At 41.9% G+C, this 23,458-nt stretch overlaps 1 protein-coding gene across 5 annotated transcripts in view; it reads left to right on the top strand.

Moving 5' to 3' along the window:
* Positions 1 to 23,458, top strand: part of CFAP92 (cilia and flagella associated protein 92 (putative)) — a 70,063-nt gene that overhangs the window by 4,202 nt on the left and 42,403 nt on the right. For 2 of the 5 annotated variants that reach the window (XM_032842854.1, XM_032842858.1), the window contains exons 5-9: positions 2,762 to 2,893; positions 4,034 to 4,109; positions 5,439 to 5,569; positions 9,526 to 9,810; positions 13,898 to 14,082. In XM_032842854.1, coding sequence (XP_032698745.1) covers positions 2,762 to 2,893; positions 4,034 to 4,109; positions 5,439 to 5,569; positions 9,526 to 9,810; positions 13,898 to 14,082 — 809 coding nt within the window. The remainder of the gene's footprint in view (positions 1 to 2,761; positions 2,894 to 4,033; positions 4,110 to 5,438; positions 5,570 to 9,525; positions 9,811 to 13,897; positions 14,083 to 23,458) is intronic. The other 3 variants (XM_032842857.1, XM_032842855.1, XM_032842856.1) reach the window with 3 other exon arrangements.

Genomic DNA, 23,458 nt, shown 5'->3' with positions numbered 1-23,458 from the left:
TTGTCTGTATTTAAAAATGAAAATGCTGCCAATTAAACTATGCTGTGGCATTAATTGTAAGACATGTCCAGTTTTGAGAAACGTGAAAAGGTCATGGCAATGTGCGTCTGAGAATGGATGGAGTCTGGTACCATTATCACTGTTGTTGGTGGCTCCAGACAAGTATAGTTATTTTGCAGTGAGCAAAGGAGACTGACACCTGCTCGAAGTGTGTGCAGCGCCTGGATCAGAACCCATTTTTTTGTGTGACTATCAGAACCCTCTGCTTTCTCCAGCTTTCCAGCCTGCCTTCTTGGGGAGGCTTTCTGGCACAGACACTTGGCCCTTCTGACTGTTCATTTTTCACTTATATCTGGGTTTTCTTACCCTCGGTGCTGTTGGCATTTTGGTTCAGATCATTTCTTGCTGTGGGGGCTGTTCTGGGCTCCACCTGCTAGATCCTGGTAGAAGCCTCCCAGTTATGACAACCAAAATTTTCTTCAGACATTGCCAAATGTTTCCTGGGGAGGGGAGCAGAATCACCCCTGGCTGAGAATCACTGGTTTATATCTAAACTACTCACTGTAGGGTTTCTGTATGAGAAAATGGCATTCAAAGAGACTTTTCTTACTTGGACCCAAGGAAAGACCCATGTCTTCAAAGCATGGGTTTCAAAACCACCTGTGTTAGTTTGAAATGCTGCCCAGGGTGGGAGGTTGGGTGAGCCTGGTGGTGGGTATTATGGAGGGCACGTATTGCATGGAGCACTGGGTGTGGTGCATAAACAATGAATTCTGGAACACTGAAAAGAAATAAAATAGAATTTTTTAAAAAAAAAGGAAAGAAAAAAGAAATGCTGCCCAAGTGCAGATCCCAGGGTCTGCTCCAGAGCTGCTAAACCAGAATTTCTGGTAAACATGTGCCCCAAAGTGAGCTCACGTTGGAGCACAGGTGCTGGAGCAGGTGTATGGGGCCATGGGAGCCAAGCCTGGAAAGGTAAATGAAATCAGCTGGCCAGGAAAGGAAGGAGAAAGTGTGCTGTAGGCCCTGCAGGGAGGGCCATGGGCCTTCGTGAGTGTACTTGAAAAGATAGCACTTGGTCTTCCCCAAGCCCTATCTCACACCTGACATCACAGCCTCTTATGTTAAATAATTTCTTTCCATAAGCAGTGTATGTTCACTATGTAAAACAGTTCAGAAATTGACTAGCACAGGAGCGTCTGGGTGGCTCATTTGGTTGGGTGTCCACCTCGTGATTTCAGCTCAGCTCATGATCTCGGAGTCGTGGGATGATGGTCTCGGTGGGGAGGGGGTCTGTGTCTCTCCCTCTGCCCCTCCCCACACACGTTCTCTCTCTCTTTCTGAAATAAATAATCCTTAAAAAAATTGACTAGCACAAGGGAGAAAGAACTAAGATAACATGATGCCTGGACCAGAGGCAGTCATTGCTAACATTTATCTGTGCGTCTTGTGTGTAAGTAGAAAGAACATTTTAATAAAAATGCATCTGGTGTGCTTTTTGTCTTAAGTCCTTTTTTCACCTTAAAATCTGTCTTCTTGAAACTCTTGTCTGTGGGAGGAAACAACAGCCTGAGAGGTTTGGCTCATGTTCCAGAGAGGATAGGAAATGTATCTGGATGAGCTATAGGTCCCCTGCCTGAACTGGTTAATTTTCAACCTGTTGCTGGTCTCGAATGGAACATTCCATCAAAAGTCAACATTCCTCCTCTATTAAATCTCCTTGGCTTCTTGGTTTCTCAGTTATTGGACAAAGACTGCATCGTTCACGAAGCCCCAGAGTCATGCATGACCCCAGCTATGCCTTCAGCTCTTGGCTGTCCCTCCAACCAACACCTGATTGGTGTCTCTGCCTCTGTGGGGCCCTTTGGGACTCTCTGCCTCTCAGCTGGCTCCTGCCTCGGCATTTAGGTCTCTTCTCCATCTCCTCTCTCCTACTGCAGTTCCCTGACTTGTCTATAGCCCTGCTTTGACCTTGGCACTCCATTGTTCTGCACCTTTTTATGGCTGTCTGGTGGCTTGGGGAACCAGGTCCGTCTTCTGAGTCTGGCCTTGAAGGCATTCTCTAATTTGTTCCCCAAGCCTCCTTTCTCACTGCTATTCTCACCTTCACTTCTGGTCCCTGAAAACACGAGGGTTTTCCTGGTTGTGAACCCTGCCTTGAGCTATGGGGCCATACCCAGCGGGCTCTTAGCCTCCTCTCTTTCTCCACAATCAGTACCTGTTCTGAAACACTGAATCCAGTCACACCTCTTCTTTTCTTCACCTCTTCCTTGTAGCTTCCATTATCTGCATTCATTATTCCTCCCATGTTGGTTGCTGCTACAAGCATACGGAGTCCTGTATTGATAGAATGAAGGAGAGAGGGCTCATCTCCCTAGCTGGCTTCGAGGAGCCCTGGGGGATAGTTCTGGCTCAGTAAGTACCAGTTCTCTGACCACAGGAAAATTACATAAGTGTCATACTCCCCACCTGTAAAATAGGGGAAGTGGGAGTGCTTCCTTCACGTGAAGTGCCATGATCAAATGGAAGGACGCATGTCAAGTACTTAATGGTCTTGTTTGGAAGAAGCCATTGCCAGCTGAGGTTTGGGTTTCCTGGCATTTTGAAGCAGTGCCTAGGCGTCTGCTCCTGCAGGGCAGGGGCCCTGCCTCTCTTATCCGCCTGTTCCTTCTATAGCCCTAGGAGAGTGCCATACACGTAGACGGTGTTCCGTAAGTATTTCTGATTGGTTTGAGTCAATGGTTCTTCTCCTGTCTTCTAGAAGAAGTGAAAAGTTTGGTTTTAAATCAGAGAAGATTGTCTGCACAGGCCCCAGACATCAAAGAGGAGTGGAACCAGGAGGATGCACAAGATAAAGCAGAAAAAGCAGGAAAACACATCAAGTCTTTGCGTGGTGAGTGGAGATGACCTTTGTGGACAAGTTGGGGGAAGTCAATGGCAGGGAAGGGGATAGATGGGTGTTGCTGGTGTTGTGCATGTACACTGGTATCCTTCCTATGTATCAGCAACTCCTGCTGGTTCTGGTTCATTCTGGAAGGCATCACTGCTCTCAGTGCAGGAATCATTTTTTGTGGTTGGTCCTTTTTCTTTTCTTTTTTTTTTTAAGTTGTTTTTTTTTTTTAATTTGTCAGAGAGAGAGAGAGAAAGTACACACAAGCATGCAGAGAGGCAGGCAGAGGCAGCGATAGAAGCAGGCTCCCCGCCGAGCAAGGAGCCCGATGTGGGACTCGATCCCAGGACCCCGGGATCATGACCTGAGCCGAAGGCAGTGGCTTAACCAACTGAGCCACCCAGGAGTCCCGGTCCTTTTTCTTTGTTTAATTTTTATTTAATGACTTACAAAACTTTTCTAACTGTAGAAGTTACATAGGTGTGGTTAGCTTTTAGAAAAGTCAGTGACTATGGAAAAATATAAAACAAGCAGGGAAAACAATCTGTAGTTCTATCACCAGGAACAAGCATTATAATATTTTGGTTATTATGTTATGGAAAATTCCTTTGTTGTAAGATTTTTTTTTTTACATAGATAGGGTTGTTCTGAATACATACTTTTGTATTCTGAGATGAATATGTACCTACATGCACTTTCCTATTTACTTAAGAACCTATTTACTAAAGAATTCCATAAACTCCATTTGTGGAGTCCATAATTTTTCATCTGCTGGTAGCATTGTAAGATTCTCTGTAGATGGGGACGTAGGGATCTTGGGAGTGTTTTCAGTATTCTCTGATGTAAACAATGCTGAATTAGACAACTGAATAGATAGTGACTTTTTTTTCCTTTTTTTTTTTTCCACCCTCCATGGGGTGTTACATAAGAAATTGGTGGCTTCCTCTTGCCTCCATTTGTCCAAATAATCCTCATTAGTCTGTGCATTCATTTGTTTACTCATTTATTATTAACCAGCCTTTTTATGCTCACCGCTGCTTGGTGACTGCCATTACAAAATGGGTAAAGGACCCTCATTTCTTAAGGAACTAGAATGGACCAGGAAGTCCATTTGCTAATAAATATTATTATATTCTCACCCAGCGGAGTTTGAAACTTTTCCCAAGATCCCCGAGGGAGATGAGAAGGTACTCAGAATGGAAGAACTTGCCACAGTTCGGTAAGGATGGAACCATGCTATTTCGGCAATTGGGAGTGGAACCCCCTCTTGCATAAACCATACAGTGTCTCACCGAGAGTCATGTGGATTTTTAGTAACTTAGCTAAGTCAGAGCTCATGCATTCCAGGTGAAATTAAAGGAACAGAGAAAGGAATGCTTGTGTTTATGAGCGCAGATATGCCCTGTGCTTTTGCACATGTTGGTTTACCTCAATTCTCATCATGGTCACTCTGAAAGATGGTATTATTACTATTTCTGTTTTCTTCATAACATAACAGAGTGGTTAGTGATTTGCTCAAAGTTTTAAAACTGGAATTCTTGGGAATCTTGGGAGTGTTGGTAAAGCCAGGACTCTAGGACTTCAGAGCACCAAGTCCATAGCCTTTCCTGCTATGAGTGCAATTGCTCTTAGAGCCTAAGAAGGATCTGGAGATTCCTTGGATGCCGTGGGGACCAGAGGTTGAAAGGAGGCCCAGCTGGAGGCTTGGGAGAGTGGGATGGGGGAGAACCAAGAGACTGTGTCATTAGAAAATTTTGACTTCTAAAAAATTGTTTTTTTTGTGTTGAATTGATGCATTAATTTGAGAAGAACTGACATTTTTACGTTCTGAGGCTCTCCCATGCATGATCATGGTATATCTTTTCACCTAATTCAGCTCCTCCTTTATGATTTCTAATAGAGTTCAAAATTTTTTTTTCTTCCTATAGATGTTGGATAATTCCTGCAAATGAATTCCTGGATATATTGGAGTTTTGACTGCTTTTATAAAAATATATTATTTTCCATAGTATTTCTAGTTAGAAATTGATAATGCAAGTGTGGTCTGCAGAGCAACAGCATCAGCATGACTGGGAACTTGTTAGAAATGTGGACTGTCAGGTCCACCCCAGGTTTACTGAACCATACCTGCATTTTCTTTAACAGCATTTCCAGGTGATTCATATGCACATTGAAATTTAAGAAGCTTTGGTTAGAGGAATGCGATGTCATTTCTTAAAGATCTGCGCATGGAAAAAAAAATAAAATCTGCTCATGGGACACCTGGGTGGCACAGTCAGTTAAGCATCTGCCTTTGGCTCAGATCCTAATCCCAGAGTCCTGGAATCAAGTCCCACATCAGGCTCCTTGTTCAGCAGGGAGCCTGCTTCTCCCTCTGCCTGCTGCTCCCCCTATTTGTACTCTCTCTCTCTCTCTCTCTGACAAATAAATAAAATCTAAAATAAATAAATAAAATAAAAATCTCACATTTGGTCCAGTAAATAGATTCTTCGGTCTGGTCCCTGCTTTTTTTCACCTTCATTTATTTTTCTCTCTGTGAATTTTCTAGATGGAGTATTTCAAGAGAAACAGCTCTTTCTTTGGGAGCAGCAGTCAGCATGGAGATGGAAGGAGAAGATCATCATGAGAGATCATCATTTAGCAGCTTAACAAACATGTTAGAAAAGCAAAAATTTCAAAGTGAGTTAGGATGGGATTTGGGAATTTTATAATATAACTAGACTTAGAAGCATTATGAAATATTTCAAATTCAGAATACCTCAGAAAGATTGTTGATATGTGACCACATGTTACTTGAAAGTAAGAACACTACATACCCTTTCAACTTACCCATTCTGTCTCACCCCATCCAGCCATTCCAACCCACCTTCTCCCATTCATTTACCTGCATCATCCCACCCATTTGCACATCAGCCCTTCCCACTCCTGCCAATGCTTCCACGCTCCTGACTTACGATGTCCTGAACGTGGGGAGTATGGAAATCTCTAAAGTTGACTGTAGACTTTCAAATAAATAACTGCATTCCTATGTGATAGATGCTGTGGTAAGTGTAGGTAGGTATGTTGAAGAAGCAAAGAGTCAGCTTTATAGAAGGACTCTCAGAAGATAAGAAGTTCTTCACTTCTTATGGTAGAACGAGGGAAATTGCATCCCAGGTTGCAGGAACCACTCATGCAGAAGTCTGTAGTCTTGGTGACACTGAGAGGCGAGGGTTCTCAGAAGCTACTACATTGACCTCTTCCTTCTTTTTTTTTTTTTTTAAGATTTTATTTATTTATTTGATGCAGAGAGACACAGTGAGAGAGGATATGGAAGCAGGGGGCTTGGGAGAGGGAGAAGCAGGCTCCCTGCTCAGCAGGGAGCCCAATATGAGGCTTGATCCCAGGACCCCGGGATCATGATCTGAGCCAAAGGCAGACACTTAATGACTGAGCCACCCGGGTGCCCTGACCTCTTCCTTCTTAACCTTGTTCTCTTCACCAGTTTTTCAGCCAGCAGTTAGGTTTCCTGTATGAGGTGGAATATTCTAGAACTGGTGCACTTGCTGCCTCCTGGGATGGCCCACTGTACTGTTTGTACAGCTGTAATTGGTACAAATCATTTCCTTAACTCTTTATCCATTAAGTCCGCTTTTCCTGGTTCAAGTTCAACACTCTGAAGCTGCAGAGAGGAGTGACTGCTCCACGCGGGCTCTCTGCCACGCATCGGAAACACAGTTGCTCACATTCCCTTTTTAAGGCCCTAGAAGACTAGTCCACGCTTTCATATTGGAACCCCTTCGGCTCTTTGAAAAGTTTTCTCTTTTCCAGATTAAATAGCCTCACCTTTTAAAAATATTCTTTAAGCATTTGAATGAGATTTTCAAACCATCTTTTTATTTTGGGAAAAAAAAAAAAAGAACACCAAAAAAATACAATGTATGTACAATTTAGGCGTTGAGATTTTGCCACATTTCCTTCATTTTTCTTGCTCTTTCCCCTTCTTTCTTTCTTCCTTTGTTTCTTTCCTTCCTTTATTCCTCCTTCCCTCCCATCCTCTCTCCCTCCAGCCCTCCCATCCTCCCTTCCTTCTTTCTTTTTGAGAAAAAGTTTACACGTAGTCTCCTTTGCATCCTGTGCTTTTAAGAAGCATCCCCTAGGGGGCGCCTGGGTGGCTCCATTGGTTGAGCATCTGCCTTTGGCTCAGGTCGTGATCTCAGGGTCCTGGGACTGAGCCCCGTGTAGGGCTCCCTGCTCAGTGGGCTGTCCACTTCTCCCTCTCCTGCACCTGTGCTCTCTCTCTCTCTCTCTCAAATAAATAAATAAAAATCTTTTTAAAAAAGCATTCCCTATCCTACATAGAAATTGGTGTGACCCTTTCCTGCCACCCCATTCTTTTTTTTTTTTTTAAGATTTTATTTATTTATTTGACAGAGGCGATCACAAGTAGGCAGAGAGGCAGGCAGAGAGAGAGAAGGGGAAGCAGGCTCCCCGCTGAGCAGAGAGCCCGACACGGGGCTTGATCCCAGGACCCTGGGATCATGACCTGAGCTGAAGGCAGAGGCTTTAAACCCACTGAGCCACCCAGGTGCCCCCTTCTACCCCATTCTTTCTGACATATTCAATGTTGTATTGATTTTTGTTTTTATGAGTTACAGAAATGGTTTCATACTGTACCTATCTTCCTGCAACTGGCTCTTTGCATTCAGCTTGATTTTTGAGGTTATTTGTGTCCGCATGTCTAAGTCCAACTCCTTCCTTGTAAATTCTATAGAGAGCCCCATTGGAGGGCTGTGCATTCCTACACCCATGGACTCCCCACTGAGAGACATTTGAGTCGTCTCCAATTTCCCACCGTCACCAACACTGTGATAGCGATCCTCCTTGTGCAGGTCTCTGTGTGTCTGTGCTACAGAGCCTAGGGCATTTGCCCAGGGGGGTCAAAGGGCATGGGAAATGCACCTCGACCCCTCAGGAGGTATTGCTGGTTTTTATTCTCTGGGTTGTACCTATGTGCCCTCCTGACAGAAGTCCTGAGAATTCCAGCTTTTCCCTGTTATCAGTCATGCTTGGCATGGTCAGGGTCTTACTTCCTGATTCCTTGTGGACTCGAAAGCATCTCCTATGCTTATTTGGTTATAATCTTACGTAATTTGGCTATTCCTGCTTCTTGGCTTACTTTTCTGTTTTTTTTTTTTTTAAGGATTTATTTATTTATTTGACAGAGATCACAAGTAGGCAGAGAGGCAGGCAAAGAGAGAGGGGGAAGCAGGCTACCTGCTGAGCAGAGATCCCTATGTGGGGCTTGATCCCAGGACCCTGAGATCATGACTTGAGCCGAAGGCAGAGGCTTAACCCACTGAGCCACCCAGGCACCCCTTTCTGTTGAGTTTTAAGCTTTTCTTTTAAAGATTTTATTTGTTTATTTGAGAGAGAGGGAGAAATTTGAGGGAGCAGGAGAAACAGACTCCCTCCTCAGCAGGGAGCCCATCTCAGGGGCTTAGAACTTGATCCCGGGATCCCAAGATCATGACCCGAGCTGAAGGCAGATGCTTAACCGCCTGAGCCACCCAGGCACCTCTAGGTTTTACATTTTTTTCTTATGGATTCAGAAGCTTTATTCTTTACATCTTCTGATGATTATGTGTGATCACTTACGTACCCTGTAAACACCATAGGCTGGGGTCTGTAAGTTACCCGTTTACTCTTTGTGTGCTGCTTTTGCACACCAGTTATGTAACTATTCCTTTCCAGTTTGTACTTTCCGTGATATTTAAGAAATCCTTCCTCATCCGGACATCAGTAGAGTCTCCTGTGTATTCTTCTAATTAGTTTGAAGTTTTTTGTTTTCCACCGTTAGTCTGCCTTTCATTTTGCCTATGGCACGAGATGCCCGATAATTTCATTTGCCTCCAGATGGGAAGTATAATTAATTGACTAGTCCATCCTTTCTCATTAATCTGAAATGCCACTCTGGCATCTGTTAAGTCCCCTATGTGTGCAGCGTATTTCTGGGCTTTCTATAGTCTGTTCCATTGGTCTTTGTATCATGGAACAAATAGCTTATGGCTTTAATTACCACAGATATATATATATATATATGTCTTATTGTCTCCTCCCCCACCCCTGGATCTGAGCTTGGCACAGAGCTGAATATTTTATGTACCTTTGCTCATTTACTCTTTTCAACACCCTACAAGGTAGGCACTACTATCCCCATTCTACAGGTGAGTTGACTGAGGCTCAGGATGGTTAAGGAAGGGGGAGACTTGATTCTGGAACCTTGGTGGTCTGACTTCAAAGCCCAAACCTCAGCCCTACCCTGTGGTTAAGAGCTGACGTGGGGGAGGAGTTTGGTATGTGGCAATGTTGCTCTTCATCCAACCTCGGCCCCCTCTGCCCATATTCTCGGGGCGGACTGGCTGGGAGATCAGGATGGCCCTCACGTTCTTCCTACATGTAACTGACAACCACTTTGTCATCTACGTGTAAACACCTCTTCTGGTTGCTGGGGAAGGGTGGCAGCATAAAGGATGGCCTCCGCCTTCCAGGGTCTTCCAGAACCTCTTTGAGTCTCTGTAGCACGTATGCATTCACATACGGGAGCTTGGATATGAGCTCCTTGGAACGCTTGTTTCCTTCCTTTGATTTCACAGTTAAAAGGAAAGACTCAGAGGGGAGAAAGAAGAGCCAGAAGAGAGGGAAGAAATCTCAAACAGAAGAGGAAACTGACCTCAAGATGGAAGGAGATTGGAAGCATGGTACCTTCTCCACCGAGCTAGCAGTGATGCCACTCCTCGCAGGTGGCTACCCCTGGTCCCAGCGGGTCTTGGTTGTTTTGTCCCATGTGGCTAGAATGTCCATAAACAGGATGCCCGCATTGACCAAGCCTCTGTTCTGCCACCTAGCTTCATGCCCACAGTCACTTCAGCAAAGTGGAGGTAAGTGTCTCTGTTGTACAGAGGAGGACAAGGAGGCACAGAGAGGTCAGATGTATTGTTCGAGATCACCCAGCAAGTAGGGGCAACGCCACGGTTTGAACTCAGGCCTGATTCTGAAGAAACTGGTGAGAGTAATTGTGCTAATTTTGTTTGCTAAATAAGATGCTGCTTTTTATAAGCACTTTCTTGCAGATGTTTATGAAAGCATCTAGTGGAGGAAAGCGGGGAAGGAGCCAGTGTTTCCCTCTGGTCCTTTACTGCTCATGGCAAACTCTGAGCTTCCCAGTAAGCTTGTAGGAGTGCTGTCAGGGTGCCTGTTCTTGGTTCTGTGAGGAACAAAAACTTGGAGAAGGCAAAGCAATTCACTTGAGATCACATAGCTCAGGGGCAGAACTGGGGTTCCGTTCTCTTGCTCCGTAAGATTGATCACAATTTGGAAACTAGGTTATCTACGGTTTGACAAATAATAAGTAGGTATGCGTGTTATATCCCTAGGTCTTGATAACGGAAAGCTCACAATGTATTTTGGGTAAAATTACATGACTTTGTTTTTAAAATAGTAATATGGGGGGTAACCCTCTTTCTTTTCAGAGAAAATCGTTTCCAGTCTATTTCATGGTTGGTGGGCGGGGGGGGCGGGGGCGGACGGGAGAGGGTTTGTGGTTGGCTATTAGGGTGAATGTGCGCCCTCTACTGGCCAATATGCAGAAATTGAGGCTACTGTCGAGCTGGCGCAAACCCTTGCAGTGGCTTGCGGTTTTACCCCATAAACATTACACAGGTGCCAGGAAAATCGAATGCTCACAAGCTCTTGTATTGACAGCTATTCGTTTTTGAGGAAATACCATTAACTTTTCAGTTTTCCTTTTTAAATGGATTTTTGAAAGTCAGCTTTCACCTGAAGTTGGGCCTTGAATTCAGACTGTCTTAGTTTTCCTGGAGCAATGGAGTCTTTTCTAGAGAAGTGAATTTTCAGAGACGCTTACCCCCTCTCAGGCTGTGGTCCAGGAGGACCCAGCCTCCATACCGTGGTTTCAAGCTCCTGCTCGGGGCACACATCTCTGGGGCAGCTACCTTGTGGGCTGAATCCCGAAGAGAAACTGGTGCCTAGAGGTGGGTGAGCTCTGGGTGACCTATTGACTTTGGATCGAGGTTGATTTTGCTTCTTAATTTTGCTGTGGGGGGAAGGAGAAGCTCAGATGGTCTCAAACAGCCTGGCGTGACTTTTTCCAGCAGGATGAAGCCCGGAGGTGTCTGTTGGCTCCCCCCCGCCGCCACGTCAAACTGTGCTGTCACAACCCTATAATGGCTCAGTGATTCCAAGAGCACCAGTGACAAACAGACTTTGAATCTTGGCTCAGCCACTGCCCAGCAAGTTGGCCACTTCCTCTGAGTCCTTCAGCTCCGTGTCCTTATCTGTAGAATGGGGGGAGGATTTCTACCCTGGAGTGCTGCAGTAAGGGTCACGTGAGATAATGTACATAAATTTGCACACAGTAGGACTCAGAGAGGTTACTGAAGTGGAGCCGCTTCTGTCAGAACATTTGGGTGGGCTGGATACCGGGCGCTGGGCCTCCAGCAAGAAAGAAAGACAAGCCTCCTTCCTTATACCGATATCACGGTTTATGGTCCTCAGCTAAGAAGGGCCTTGGCTCGGCAAGCCAACTGGATGTTTGTTTTTGCCATAAAATAACAGCATAAGATCATTCTAAAACCAGCATGATAATTTTTGCTTATCATCTTTGATTTCGAATTAGGCCCTAGGCTTTGCATCCCTTAGTGGTGAATATTGGTTGGCCAGTAACCCATTACGATTCTAAAAGGACTCTGGAATGATCTCTTGATTTTTGTTGCGTAGTGGAGGGGCCAAGTGTTGCCAGGCAGGACTGGTTTGGACAGGCGTTCCACACTTCTTGACTGAGAGACCTGGGATGCTTTCTGAACATTTCTGGGTCCCAGTTTCTCTGTCTAGAAAGCAGAGATGCAAGCAGCCACACAGGGCTGTTCTGAGGACCCATGACTTTAATGCACACTGGGGTCTGGTCAGTGTAGATGAACGCTCATTGCGGGGTCCGTTCCCAGGCTCCTTCTCTCTTACTCCGGAGCAGGGCTTCTCAGCGTGGGCACTTATGCCCCTAGGGGGACATTTGGTCATATGAGGAGGTTTTTTTCTTTTTTTGTTTTTTTTTTTTTTTAAGATTTTATTTATTTATTTGACAGAGATCACAAGTAGGCAGAGAGGCAGGCAGAGAGAGAGGAGGAAGCAGGCTCCCCGCTGAGCAGAGAGCCCGATGCGGGGCTTAATCCCAGGACCCTGGGATCATGACCCGAGCCAAAGGCAGAGGCTTTAACCCACTGAGCCACCCAGGCGCCCCATGAGGAGGTTTTTTTGGTTGTCACAGGTGGGAGCGGAGGGATGCTGCTGTTCCATAAAGCAGAGGACGGTCCCCACAGCCGAGAATTCTCTGTCCCCAAGTATCTGTGGTTTTGAAGTTGTGAAACCCTACTCTGGAATTATGGCTGAACCCTCCCTCACTTTCTGAATGGTGGTTTGAGTGCACATTGGTGGTGGAGATATCTTCCATACTGGGCAGTCTTTTTCACGAAAAGGTTTACAGAGTTCTAGAATACAAGTCATGATTAGTTATGGCCTTGACGAGTCAGCTTTGTTGAAGAGAAAGCTGTGGGAGCCCTGAGAGCTGTCCCCAGCAGGTGCACATGGCCCCATGGTCACGGCGTTGGGCTCAGCCGCACACCCGGGGCCCATAACTTATTTTGGAAGGGAACCTCTTTGCGAGTGTGAGTGACTGGGCCTTCGTGTGCCCTAGAAATTTACAAACCTCGTGAAAGGAGCAGAGCTGATCTTTCTGCATGCCCACTAGCCTCTTCCCGTACATATACCCTCTTAATCACCCTAAGCACGGTGAGATCTCTGCCCATATGAAGAAAGGAAGCCCCTCAGGGCCTCTGACTTCTTGTAGGTCATGTGACTACAGTGCGAGCCTAGGCCTCTCTACTTGTACAATGGAAGATTTGACCTCCCCCCAACTCCCAACACCATTCATTATTTCTCCACCTGGTATGGACCCTTTTCAGGAGAAAAAGATTCTCCCAGTTACGTGTGCCCCACACAGTGGCTCCATTCACCCGCCCTTTTCCCTCATTGCACTACTGCAACACGGCCCTACCCGAAGTGTGCTGTGCTCAATCCAGCTCTGTCGTACCAGTTGTGTTCTACGTCCGGAGCTGCGCTTCTCTGCTTGGACCACACCCATTAAAGCAGCACCACCGGCCACCACAACAGACACCCCGGCATTCCGTGCTCTCGAACGTCTTCTAAAGTCATTGCCTGAAGCAGCACCGCCCAGAAGAGCTTTCTTTGGTGATGGAAATGTTCCAGATCTGTGTGATCTGGTCCAGTAGCTCATAGCTACACATGACTACTGGGCATTTGAAATGTGACTCCTGTGATGAAGGAACTGCATTTAAATTGTATTTAGTTTTATTTATTATTTGTAAAGATTTTTAATTTATTTGTCAGAGAGGGAGAGACAGCACAAGCTGGGGGAGCTGCAGGCTCCCTGCTAGGCAAGGAGCCCGATGCGGGGCTCTATCCCAGGACCCTGGAATCATGACCTGAGCTGAAGGCAGATGCTTAAGCCACTGAGCCACCCTGGTGTCCTGCCTGGGGAGCTTTTAAAAACCCTAGAGTGGAGGCTACATCCCAGACCCAGTAAATCCGACTGCTTGAGGGTCCCACCTAAGCATCGGTATCCTTGTAGATGATTCAGGAAATGCTTAAATTACAAGATGGTCATCAAGATTAAATCACAACAATTAAATTCTCTTAGGGAGCTTATGGGACCTCAGTTTGAGAAACTGACATATAATGTGCTGACAGTAGGTGTTTGCTAATTGTTGTTTTTTGGTTTTGGTTTTTTTTTTGTTTTTTTTTTTTTTAGTTTTCTTCTCTTGGTTATAATTTATCATTGGCTCTTCTCAGGTTGCCTGATCCCTCTGTACTTGTCTTGGAACTGTCATGAGTCACAGTCTAACACTGTCTGTATTTCCCTTCTGCCCCCTCCAGGATGGCAAACTATTGTGAGTCGTGGTAGGGGGAAGTCTGCCAGCATTTTAGATTGTTTTTTGACTTTAAAAACAGAAGGTCCTATCATGACTGAGGAGCAAAAGCAGGACTTAAATCCCTTGACCATAAAGATCAAGTGTGTTTCCTGCCTTCCGTCACAACCTGTTCCCTTCCATGAACTAGAGGTAAGATTGAGTCAGAAAAATTGATTGGAGAGCGCTTTTTCCCATCCGGTTGCCCATTACATGTCATCTCTAATTCCCCACAATGGCCTGCTGTGAGATGTTTTATCATCCCTATTTCACCATTTAGGCTCTCACAGCGAGATATGAGAGATCAGGTTCCTTCCTGGGTTTAGGAGCTACTAACGCTCAATGTCTCCCTACTACACGACAGATGTCCTTCCAAGGCAGGTAGTGAGCCTCCCGTCAGAAGAGTCCCCAGGCTTCATGGAGACAGGAGCATTGCTCATGTAGATGCTCACGCATTTTGAACGAACTGGGTTTAGCACTGATATTTACCCTGGGAGTTTCTTTCTTCTTCTTCTGGTGGGATCCTTGTCTCCTGGATTCTGTCTTCCTTTTGCTTTGTTTGCTGTCTGGTTTTGCTGAAACACATCTTCCTATAGCTTTTTGAGGAAAGGTTAATGAGAGAGATTTGTTTTGAGGTCTCATGTGTCTGAAAATATCTTTATTCTACCCTTACTCTTGATTAATAGTTTAGCTGGGTAGAGAATTCTCATTTTTCTTCAGTTTTGAAGGCATTATGTTTTATGTTCCATGTTGAACCTTTGGATGAGCTTTTTTCTTTTCTCAAAGCTGTAGAATCTTCTTTCTGTTTTCAAAAACTTCTTGATTAGGTGTCTTAGTGTGGGCATATCCATATCCATATATTATACTTCCATTTTGAAATAAAAATTCAGAGAAAGTTGCAAAGGGAGTACAGAGAGATCCTAAGTACCCTTTGCCCAGTTTTTTTCCAGTGGCTATGTCTTATGTAACAATAGTATAATATCAAAGTCAGGCTATTGATAAATGTGTGTGTGTAGTTCTCTGTCATTTTATCACATGCATGAATTTATGTAATTGTCACTGCACTTAAGATACAGAACTATTCCATCACCTTAAGTCTGCCATTTTAATATTAGTTTTCTATTTTCTGTTTCTTTTGTTTCTTTGTTTTCTTTTTCCTGTGGTCCTGTGGGTTCTTTGAAACTTTTTAGAATTCTATTTTGATTTATCTGTAGTATTTTTGAATGTATAGGTTTTTAGTGGTTGCTCCAGAAATTATATTATGCATACATAACTTATCACAGTCTACTGGTGTCAACATCTTTCCAGTTTGAGTGAAGTAAGAAACCTTACCTTCCTTCAAATCTGTTTACCCTATCTCATTTATAATTGTCTTAAATATTTCCTCTATATAGACTGAGAACCACTTCAAAATGTTTGACTTTTTGCTTCAGTGGTCAAATGTAATTTAGAAAACTCAAGAGGAGAAGGAAAGTGTATTGTATTTACCTATAGATGTGTTCTTTCTAATGTTCTTTTTTTCCTTTCTGATGTTCCAAGATTTCCTTTTCTTTTGCTTTTTTTTTTTTTAAGATTTTATTTATTTATTTGACAGACAGAGATCACAAGCAGGCAGAGAGGCAGGCAGAGAGAGAGGAGGAAGCAGGCTCCCTGCTGAGCAGAGAGCCCGATGCGGGGCTCGATCCCAGGACCCTGAGATCATGACCTGAGCCGAAGGCAGCGGCTCAACCCACTGAGCCACCCAGGCGCCCCTTCTTTTGCTTTTTAAATTATTTCTGTTTCAAGAACTAAATGACTAAAGTCATTCTTTTAGGGTAGATGTTATGACAACAAATTCTCTTTAGTTTTTCTTTGAGATGTCTTTATTTCTCCTGTATTCCTAAATGGTAGCTTCACTGGATTTAGAATTTGGGGTTGACATTTCTTTTTCTTCAGCATTTGAAAAAAGTTGTGCCACTTCCTTTTGACCTCTATGTTTTTTTTCTTATGAGAGATCAACTGTCATTTGAATTATTCTTTCCCATTGTGCTGGGTGGCACTTAATCTCTTGCAGCTTTCAAGTTCTTTTTTCTTTGTCTCTGGTTTTTGAAAGTTTGACTCTGATGTCTTGGTGTGGATTTTTTCGGGGTTTATCCTGTTGGGTTCACTCAGTTTTCTGAAACTTAAGTTTATGTCTTTTGCAAAATTTGGGAAATTTTGGCCATTATTTCTTAAAAAAAAATATATATAATTTATTTATTTATTTATTTTAAAGAGAGCAGGAGAGGGAGGGACAGAGGGAGAGAGACAGGGAGCAAATCAGACTCCTTGCTGAGTGTGGAGCCTGACACAGGGCTTGATCCCAGGACCCCGAGATCATGACCTGAGGTGAAATCAAGAGTCAGATGCTTAACTGACTGAGCCACCCAGGCGCCCCACCATTATTTCGTTAAGTACCTTCTAGCACTACCTTTTTCCTGCTCTCAGGACTCCAGTGTCATGAATGTTAATTCATTGTTACATCCCACAGGCCCCTGAACTTTTGTTCATTTATTTTTAGTCTGTTTTCCTCTATGTTCTTCAGGCTGAGTAATTTATATTGTTTTATTTTCAAGTTCACCAAGTCTTTTCTCTGTCCCTTCCATTCTGTTATTAAGCCCGTCCACTGAATTTTAAATTTTTAGGTATTGTATTTTTCAATTCTAAAATTTCCATTTAGTTCTTCTTTATATCTTCTATTTCTTTGATGAGACTTTAAATTTTTTTCATTTGATTCAATCATGTTCACACTTGCTTTAAATCATGTTCATGCTTGCTTTAAAATTCCAAACAATTCTAAGATGTGTCAGTTTGGTGTTAACATCTGTTGATTGTCATTATTCATTTAAGATGGGATTTCTCTGGTTCTTGCTATGATAAATGATTTTTAAAATATCCTGGACATATTAGATATTAAGTTATCCTATTTAAGTCTTATGTTTTAAATCTTCTGCCAGTGGAAGAAGGGGAATGCTGTCTTATTCCTGTCAGGTGGAGGTGGCAGTCCAGGTTCGCCACCCAACAACCATGCCCTAGGGTCAGATAGCCTTGCTACTACATGCTTCGCACATGACCTTGGCTAACCACCACAGTGGTGCGGAGGCCACATAAGTACTGGATGGTGAGGCACAATTTTGGCCTCTGCCTCCCTTGATGCCTTGTTACTGCTGGGCAGGGATGAAATCCTTGACTCCCCACTTGATCTTTTCTCATGCCACCCAAGTGAGGGGAATTGCTACAGTCGGGCAAGGGTGGAAATCTGGGTTTCCCATTTGACTTTGCTTATGGGAGTGGGTTGGGGCTGGTTTCCTTCATGGTGCTTGCCTGAAAGTTTTCTGGCTCACTAAGCTGCCCCATTCTTATTTCTTTGGCTGGAGAGAGCAGACTTTGGGGGGATTTTCCCCCCAAAATCCCATTAACATTTCTGAGTTTCTGTCTTCTCCAGCACTTAGTCTAGAACATATGAGGCAAGTAGAAACCCCAGAGAATTCATCACAGTCTTTAACCTTCATCTCTCCATCCTTCTGAGTCTCTTTATGTTTGTTTTATATATAAATCCCAGAGTTGAAAGCATCTGTACTTAGCAGGAGAAATGGGAAAAAGTGGGTTTATTTCATTGTGGTCCAGAATAGGAAGCCTGTAGGTATATAGATATACATGTACATTTAAAAAATTTTTTAAGATTTTATTTTTAAGTGATTTCTGTACCTAATGTGGAACTTGAACTTAAAGCCCCACGATTAAGAGTTGCATGTTTCGGGGCACCTGGGTGGCTCAGTGGGTTAAGCCTCTGCCTTTAGCTTAGGTCATGATCTCAGGGTCCTGGGATCGAGCCCCGCATCGGGCTCTCTGCAGGGAGCCTGCTTCCTCCTCTCTCTCTGCCTACTTGTGATCTCTCTCTCTCTCTGTCAAATAAATAAAATAAAATCTTATTTAAAAAAAAGGTGAAGACTTCATCTTAAAAAAAAAAAAAAGAGTTGCATGCTTCACTAACTGAGCCAGCCCTAGGTGTAGATATATTTTGTTTTTATTTTTTTTTTTTCATTTTAATCACTTGGTGCTCATCATGTGAGATGCACTCCTTAATCCCCATTACATGTTTTACCCATCCCCCTCACCTCCCCTTTAGGAATCATCAATTTGTCCTTGGAAGTTAAGATTCTGTTTCTTGCATTGACTTTCTCTTTTTCCCTTTGCTCATTTGTTTTGTTTCTTAAATTCCACATATGAGTGAAATCATATAGTATTTAACTTTCTCTGACTTATTTTGCTTAGCATTGTACTCTCTGGTTCCATTCATGTTGTTGCAAATGGCAAGATTTCATTTTTTATGGCTGAATAATATTCCATTGTATGTATATACCACATCTTCTTTACCTATCCATCTATCAAGGGACACTTGTGCTGCTTCCATAATTTGACTATTGTAGATAATGCTGCTATAAACATCAGAGTGTATGTATCCATTTGAATTAGGTTTTTTTTTTTTAATTCTTTGGATAAGTAGTGCACTTGCTGGGTCATAGGATAGTTCTATTTTTAACTTTTTGAGGAACCTCCATACTGTTTTCCAGAGTGGCTGCACAAGTTTGCATTCCTACCCACAGTGCAAGAGGGTTCTTCTTTTTCCACATCCTCACTAACACCCATTGTTTCTTGTGTTTTTTATTTTAGCCATTCTTTTTTGGGGAGGCGGGGAGTGTGTGAATATGGGGGGAAGCACAGAGGGAGAAGGAGAGAGAGAATCTTAAGCAGAGTTCATGTTCAAGGTGGCGCCTGACATGCGATTCAGTCTTACAACCCTGAGATCATGACATGAGCTGAAATCAAGAGTCAGATGCTTAACTGACTGAGCCACCCAGACACCACTGATTTTTAGCCATACTGACAATGTCTGTTCGTGTCTTCTCATTTCTAAACTGGATTATTTTTGGTGGAGGGGGTGTTGAGTATAAGTTCTTTATATGTTTTGGATAATTTTATCCATTATATCATTTGTGAATATCTTCTCCCATTCCACAGGTTGCCTTTTAGTTTTGTTAATTGTTTCCTTCCTCATGCAGAAGTTCGTTTTTTTTTTTAATGTAGTCCCAATAGTTAATTTTTGCTTTTGTTTCCCTTGCATCAGGAGACATATCTAGAAAAAAGTTGCTGCAACCAATGTTAAAAAGTTACTGCCTTATTCTCATCTAGGATTTTTATGGTTTCAAGTCTCACATTTAGGTTTTTAATCCATTTTGGTTTTGGTTTTGTTTGTGGTGTAAGAAAGTGATCCAGTTTCATTCTTTTGCATGTAGCTGTCCCATTTTCCCAATACCATTGGTTGAACAGACTGTCTTTTTCCATTGGATATTCTTGCCTGCTTTGTCAAAGATTGACCATATAGTTGTGGGTGTATCTGTGGGATTTCTATCCTGTTCTATTGATCTGTGTATCTGTTTTTGTGCCAGTACGATATTGTTTTGATTACTACAGCTTTGTAATAAAACTCAAAGTCTGGAATTGTGATGCCTCCTGCTTTCCTTTGCTTTTTCAAGATTGCTTTGCCTATTTGGAGTCTTTTATGGTTTCATACAAATTTTAGGATTGTTTGTTCTAGTTATGTGAAAAATGCTGTTGGCATTTTGATAGGGATTGCATTAAATGTGTGGTTTGCTTTGGATAGTATAAACATTTTAACAGTATTTGTTCTCCCAGTCCGTGAGCATGAAATGTCTTTCCATGTCTGGGTTATCTTGAATTTTTTTTTTTTTACCAATGTTTTTATAGTTTTCAGAATATAAGCCTTTCATCTCTTTGGTTAAGTTTTTTCTTAGCTATTTTATTGTTTTTGGTGTAATTGTAAGTGGGATTGTTAATTTCACTTTCTGTTGCTTCATTATTAGTGTATATACACTTCATTATTAGTGTATGGAAATGCAATAGATTTCTTTTTTTTTTTTACATTTTAGATTTTATTTATTTATTTGACAGAGATCACAAGTAGGCAGAGAGGCAGGTAGAGAGAGAGAGAGGGAAGCAGGCTCCCCGCTGAGCAGAGAGCCTAATTCGGGGCTTGATCCCAGGACCCTGAGATCATGACCCAAGCCAAAGGCAGTGGCTTAACCCACTGAGCCACCCAGGTGCCCCTATGGATTTCTTTACATTGGTTTTATATCCTTTGAGTTTACTAACTTTAGCAGTTCTAGCAGGGTTTTTTTGGTGGAGTCTTTCAGGTTTTCTATATATTGTATCATGCCATCTATAAATAGTGAAAGTTTTACTTCTTCCTTACGGATTTGGATGCTTTTTATTTTTTTTTGTTGTTGTCTATTTCTTTTTGTTATGTTCTTTTTTAATGTTATGTTTATTTCTTTTTGTTATGTTCTTTTTGTTGTCTGTTTGTAAATAGTGAAAGTTTTACTTCTTCCTTACAGATTTGGATGCTTTTTATTTCTTTTTGTTGTCTGTTTGGCTAGGACTTCCAGGACTATGTTGAATATAAGTGGTGAGAGTGGACATATTTGTCTGTTCCTGACCTTAGGGGAAAGACTCTCAGGTTTTCACCATTGAGAATGATATTAGCTGTGGTTTTTCATATAAGGCCTTTATTATGTTGAGGTATGTCCCCTGTAAACGTACTTTGTGGATGGTTTTTATCATGAGTAAATGTTGTACTTTGTTAAATGATTTTTTTGTATCTATTGAAATGATCATATGGTTCTTATCATTGCTCTCATTGGTGTGATGCATCGCATTGATTGATTTGCAAATTTTGAATCACCCTTACCACCCAGGAATAAATCCTGCTTGATTGTGGTGAATGATTTTTTTTAATGTATTGTTGGATTTGGTTTGCTGTTATTTTGTTGAGGATTTTTGCATTCTGTATTCATCAGCGATATTGGCCTGTAGTTCTCTTTTCCTGTGGTATCTTTATTTGGTTTTGGTATCATGGTAATGCTGGCCTCATAGAATGAATTAGGAAGTTTTCTTTTCTTTTCTATTCTTTGAAATAGTTTGAGAAAAATAAGTATTAACTCTTCTTTAAATGTCTGGTAGAATTTGCCTGTGAAGCAAATGGTCCTGGACTTTTGTTTGTTGGGAGCTTGGTGATTACTGGCTCAGTTTCTTTGCTGATAAATCATTTGTCTAAGTTTTCTTTCTTCCTGATTCATTTTTGGTAGGTTATATGTTTCTAGGAATTTATCCATTTCTTCTAGGTTGTCCAATTTGTTGGCCTATAGTTTTCACAATATTCTCTTATACTTGTTTGTATTTCTGTGGTGTTGGTTATCATCTCCCCTCCCTTATATATGACTTTATTTAATTAGGTCCTTTCTTTTGTTGATAAGTCTGGCTAGGGGCTTATCAATTTTATTGATTATTTTTGAAAAACTGGTTTCATTGACCTGTTTTTTTTTTTTTAGTTTCTATATCTTTTTTTCTCTGCTCTAATCTTTTATTATATCCTCCCTTCTGCTGACTTTAGGTTTGGTTTGTTGTTCTTTTTCTAGCTCCTTTAGGTGTCAGGTTAGGTTGTTGAGATTTTTCTCACTTCTTGAGATTGGTCTGCATTGCTATAGACATAGCAATCATTTTTGCTATGTCACAAAGGTTTGAACTTTGCATTTTTGTTTTCATTTGTTTCCATGTACTTTTTAAATTTCTTCTTTAATTTCCCGGATGACTCATTCATTGTTCAGTGGCATGTTATTTAACCTCCATGTATATGTGGTCTTTCTGGGTTTCTTCTTGTAATTGCCTTCTAGTTTCATAGCATTGTGGTCAGAAAAGATGCATGTATGACTTCGATGTTCTTGAATTTTGTTGAAGCTTGTTTTGTGGCCTAATATGTGATCTATTCTGGAGAATGTTGTGCATGCACTTGAAAAAAATGTGTATTCTGCTGTTTTAAGATGGAATGTTCTTTTTTTTAAAAGATTTTATCTATTTGAGATAGAACACGAGTGGGGGCTAAGGGGCAGAGGGAGAGGGAGAAGCAGACTTCCCACTGAGCAGGGAGCCGCATGTGGGGCTCAATCCCAGGATCCCACATCATGATCTAAACTGAAGGCAGACAGTTAACTGACTGAGCTACCCAGTTGACCCTAGGATGGAATGTGCTGAACATATCTGTTGGACCCATCTGGTTCGGTGTGTCATTCAAAGTCATTGTTTCCTTGTTGATTTTCTGTTTAGTTGATCTCTACAGCAATATAAGAGGAGGTATTAAAATTCCCTACTATTAATTCATTATTATCAATTAGTTCCTTTATGTTTGTTATTAACTATTTTATGTGTCTGGGTACTCCCATGTTAGATGCTTAAATATTTACAGCTGTTAGATCTTTTTGCAGGGCTGTCTGCTTTATGATTATATAGTGTCCTTTTTCTCTTATTACAGTCTTTGTTTTAAAGTCTGTTTTATCCGATGTAGGTGTTGTTACTTCAGCTTTCTTTTGACATCCATTTGCATGATAGATATTTCTCCACCCCCTTGCTTTCAATCTGCAGGTGTCTTTAGGTCTACATTGAGACTTTTGCATTGATGGTTCTGTATTTATTGCATTTTTATTACTTCTTTTGTGGTTGTTTCTGAAGATTTTCCCTGATTCTTTCTTGTGTTTCTCTCTTTCATGGTTTGATGATTTTCTTTAGTGATATATTTGGGTTTCTTTCTCTTTATTCTTTGCATATTTATTAATGGTTTTGATTTGTGGTTACCATTATGTTTGTATAACAGTTTATGTTAAGTTGATGGTTGCTTAAGTTTGAACCCATTCTTTACTCCCTACCCCTCCCCTCCATGCTTTAGTGTCCTATGGTGTCATATTTTACATCCTTTTATTTTATGAATCCTGTTGACTGATATTTACAGAAATGCTTATTTTTAATCCTTTGTGTTTTTTATTTTTTATACTCACTTGCGTTCTTTCCATTTGAAGAGTTCCCTTTAATATTTCTTGCAGGGCTTATTCAGTGGTCGTGAAACTCCTTTAGTTTTTGTTTGAGAAACTCTATTTCTCCTTCTGTGCTGAAAGACAGCCTTGCTGGATAGAGTATTCTTGGCTGCATATTTTTCCTTTTCAGCACTTTGAAGATATCTTGCTGGTCTCTTCTGGCCCGCAAAATTTCTGCTGAAAAATTTGCTGATAGCCTTATGGGGTTTCCCTTGTATGTAACTGTCTTCTTTTTCTCTTGGTGCTTTAAAGTTTTTTTCTTTATTACTACTTCTGCCATTTTAATTACTATGTGTCTTTGTATGGGCCTCCTTGGTTGATTTTTTGGGATGTCTCTATGCCTCCTGGATCTGGATATCTGTTTCCTTCTCCAGATTAGGGATGTTTTCAGCTATTATTTCTTCAAATAAATTTTCTGACCCCCTTTCTCTCTCTTTTTCTGGGATCCCTATAATGCGAATATTATTATGTGGTCACTGAGTTCTCAATTTGCATAACTTTTTTGGTCTTGTTTCCTCATCTTGGTTACTTTCCATTACTGTCTTTCAGGTCATTAATTCATTCCACTG

This window comes from Lontra canadensis, unplaced genomic scaffold, assembly GCF_010015895.1.
Source record: "Lontra canadensis isolate GAN:19392208 unplaced genomic scaffold, GSC_riverotter_1.0 scaffold133, whole genome shotgun sequence".
Classification (NCBI taxonomy): Eukaryota; Metazoa; Chordata; class Mammalia; order Carnivora; family Mustelidae; genus Lontra; species Lontra canadensis.
Note: the sequence above shows the minus strand (reverse complement) of the source record. Positions and strands in the feature narration are given on the sequence as shown.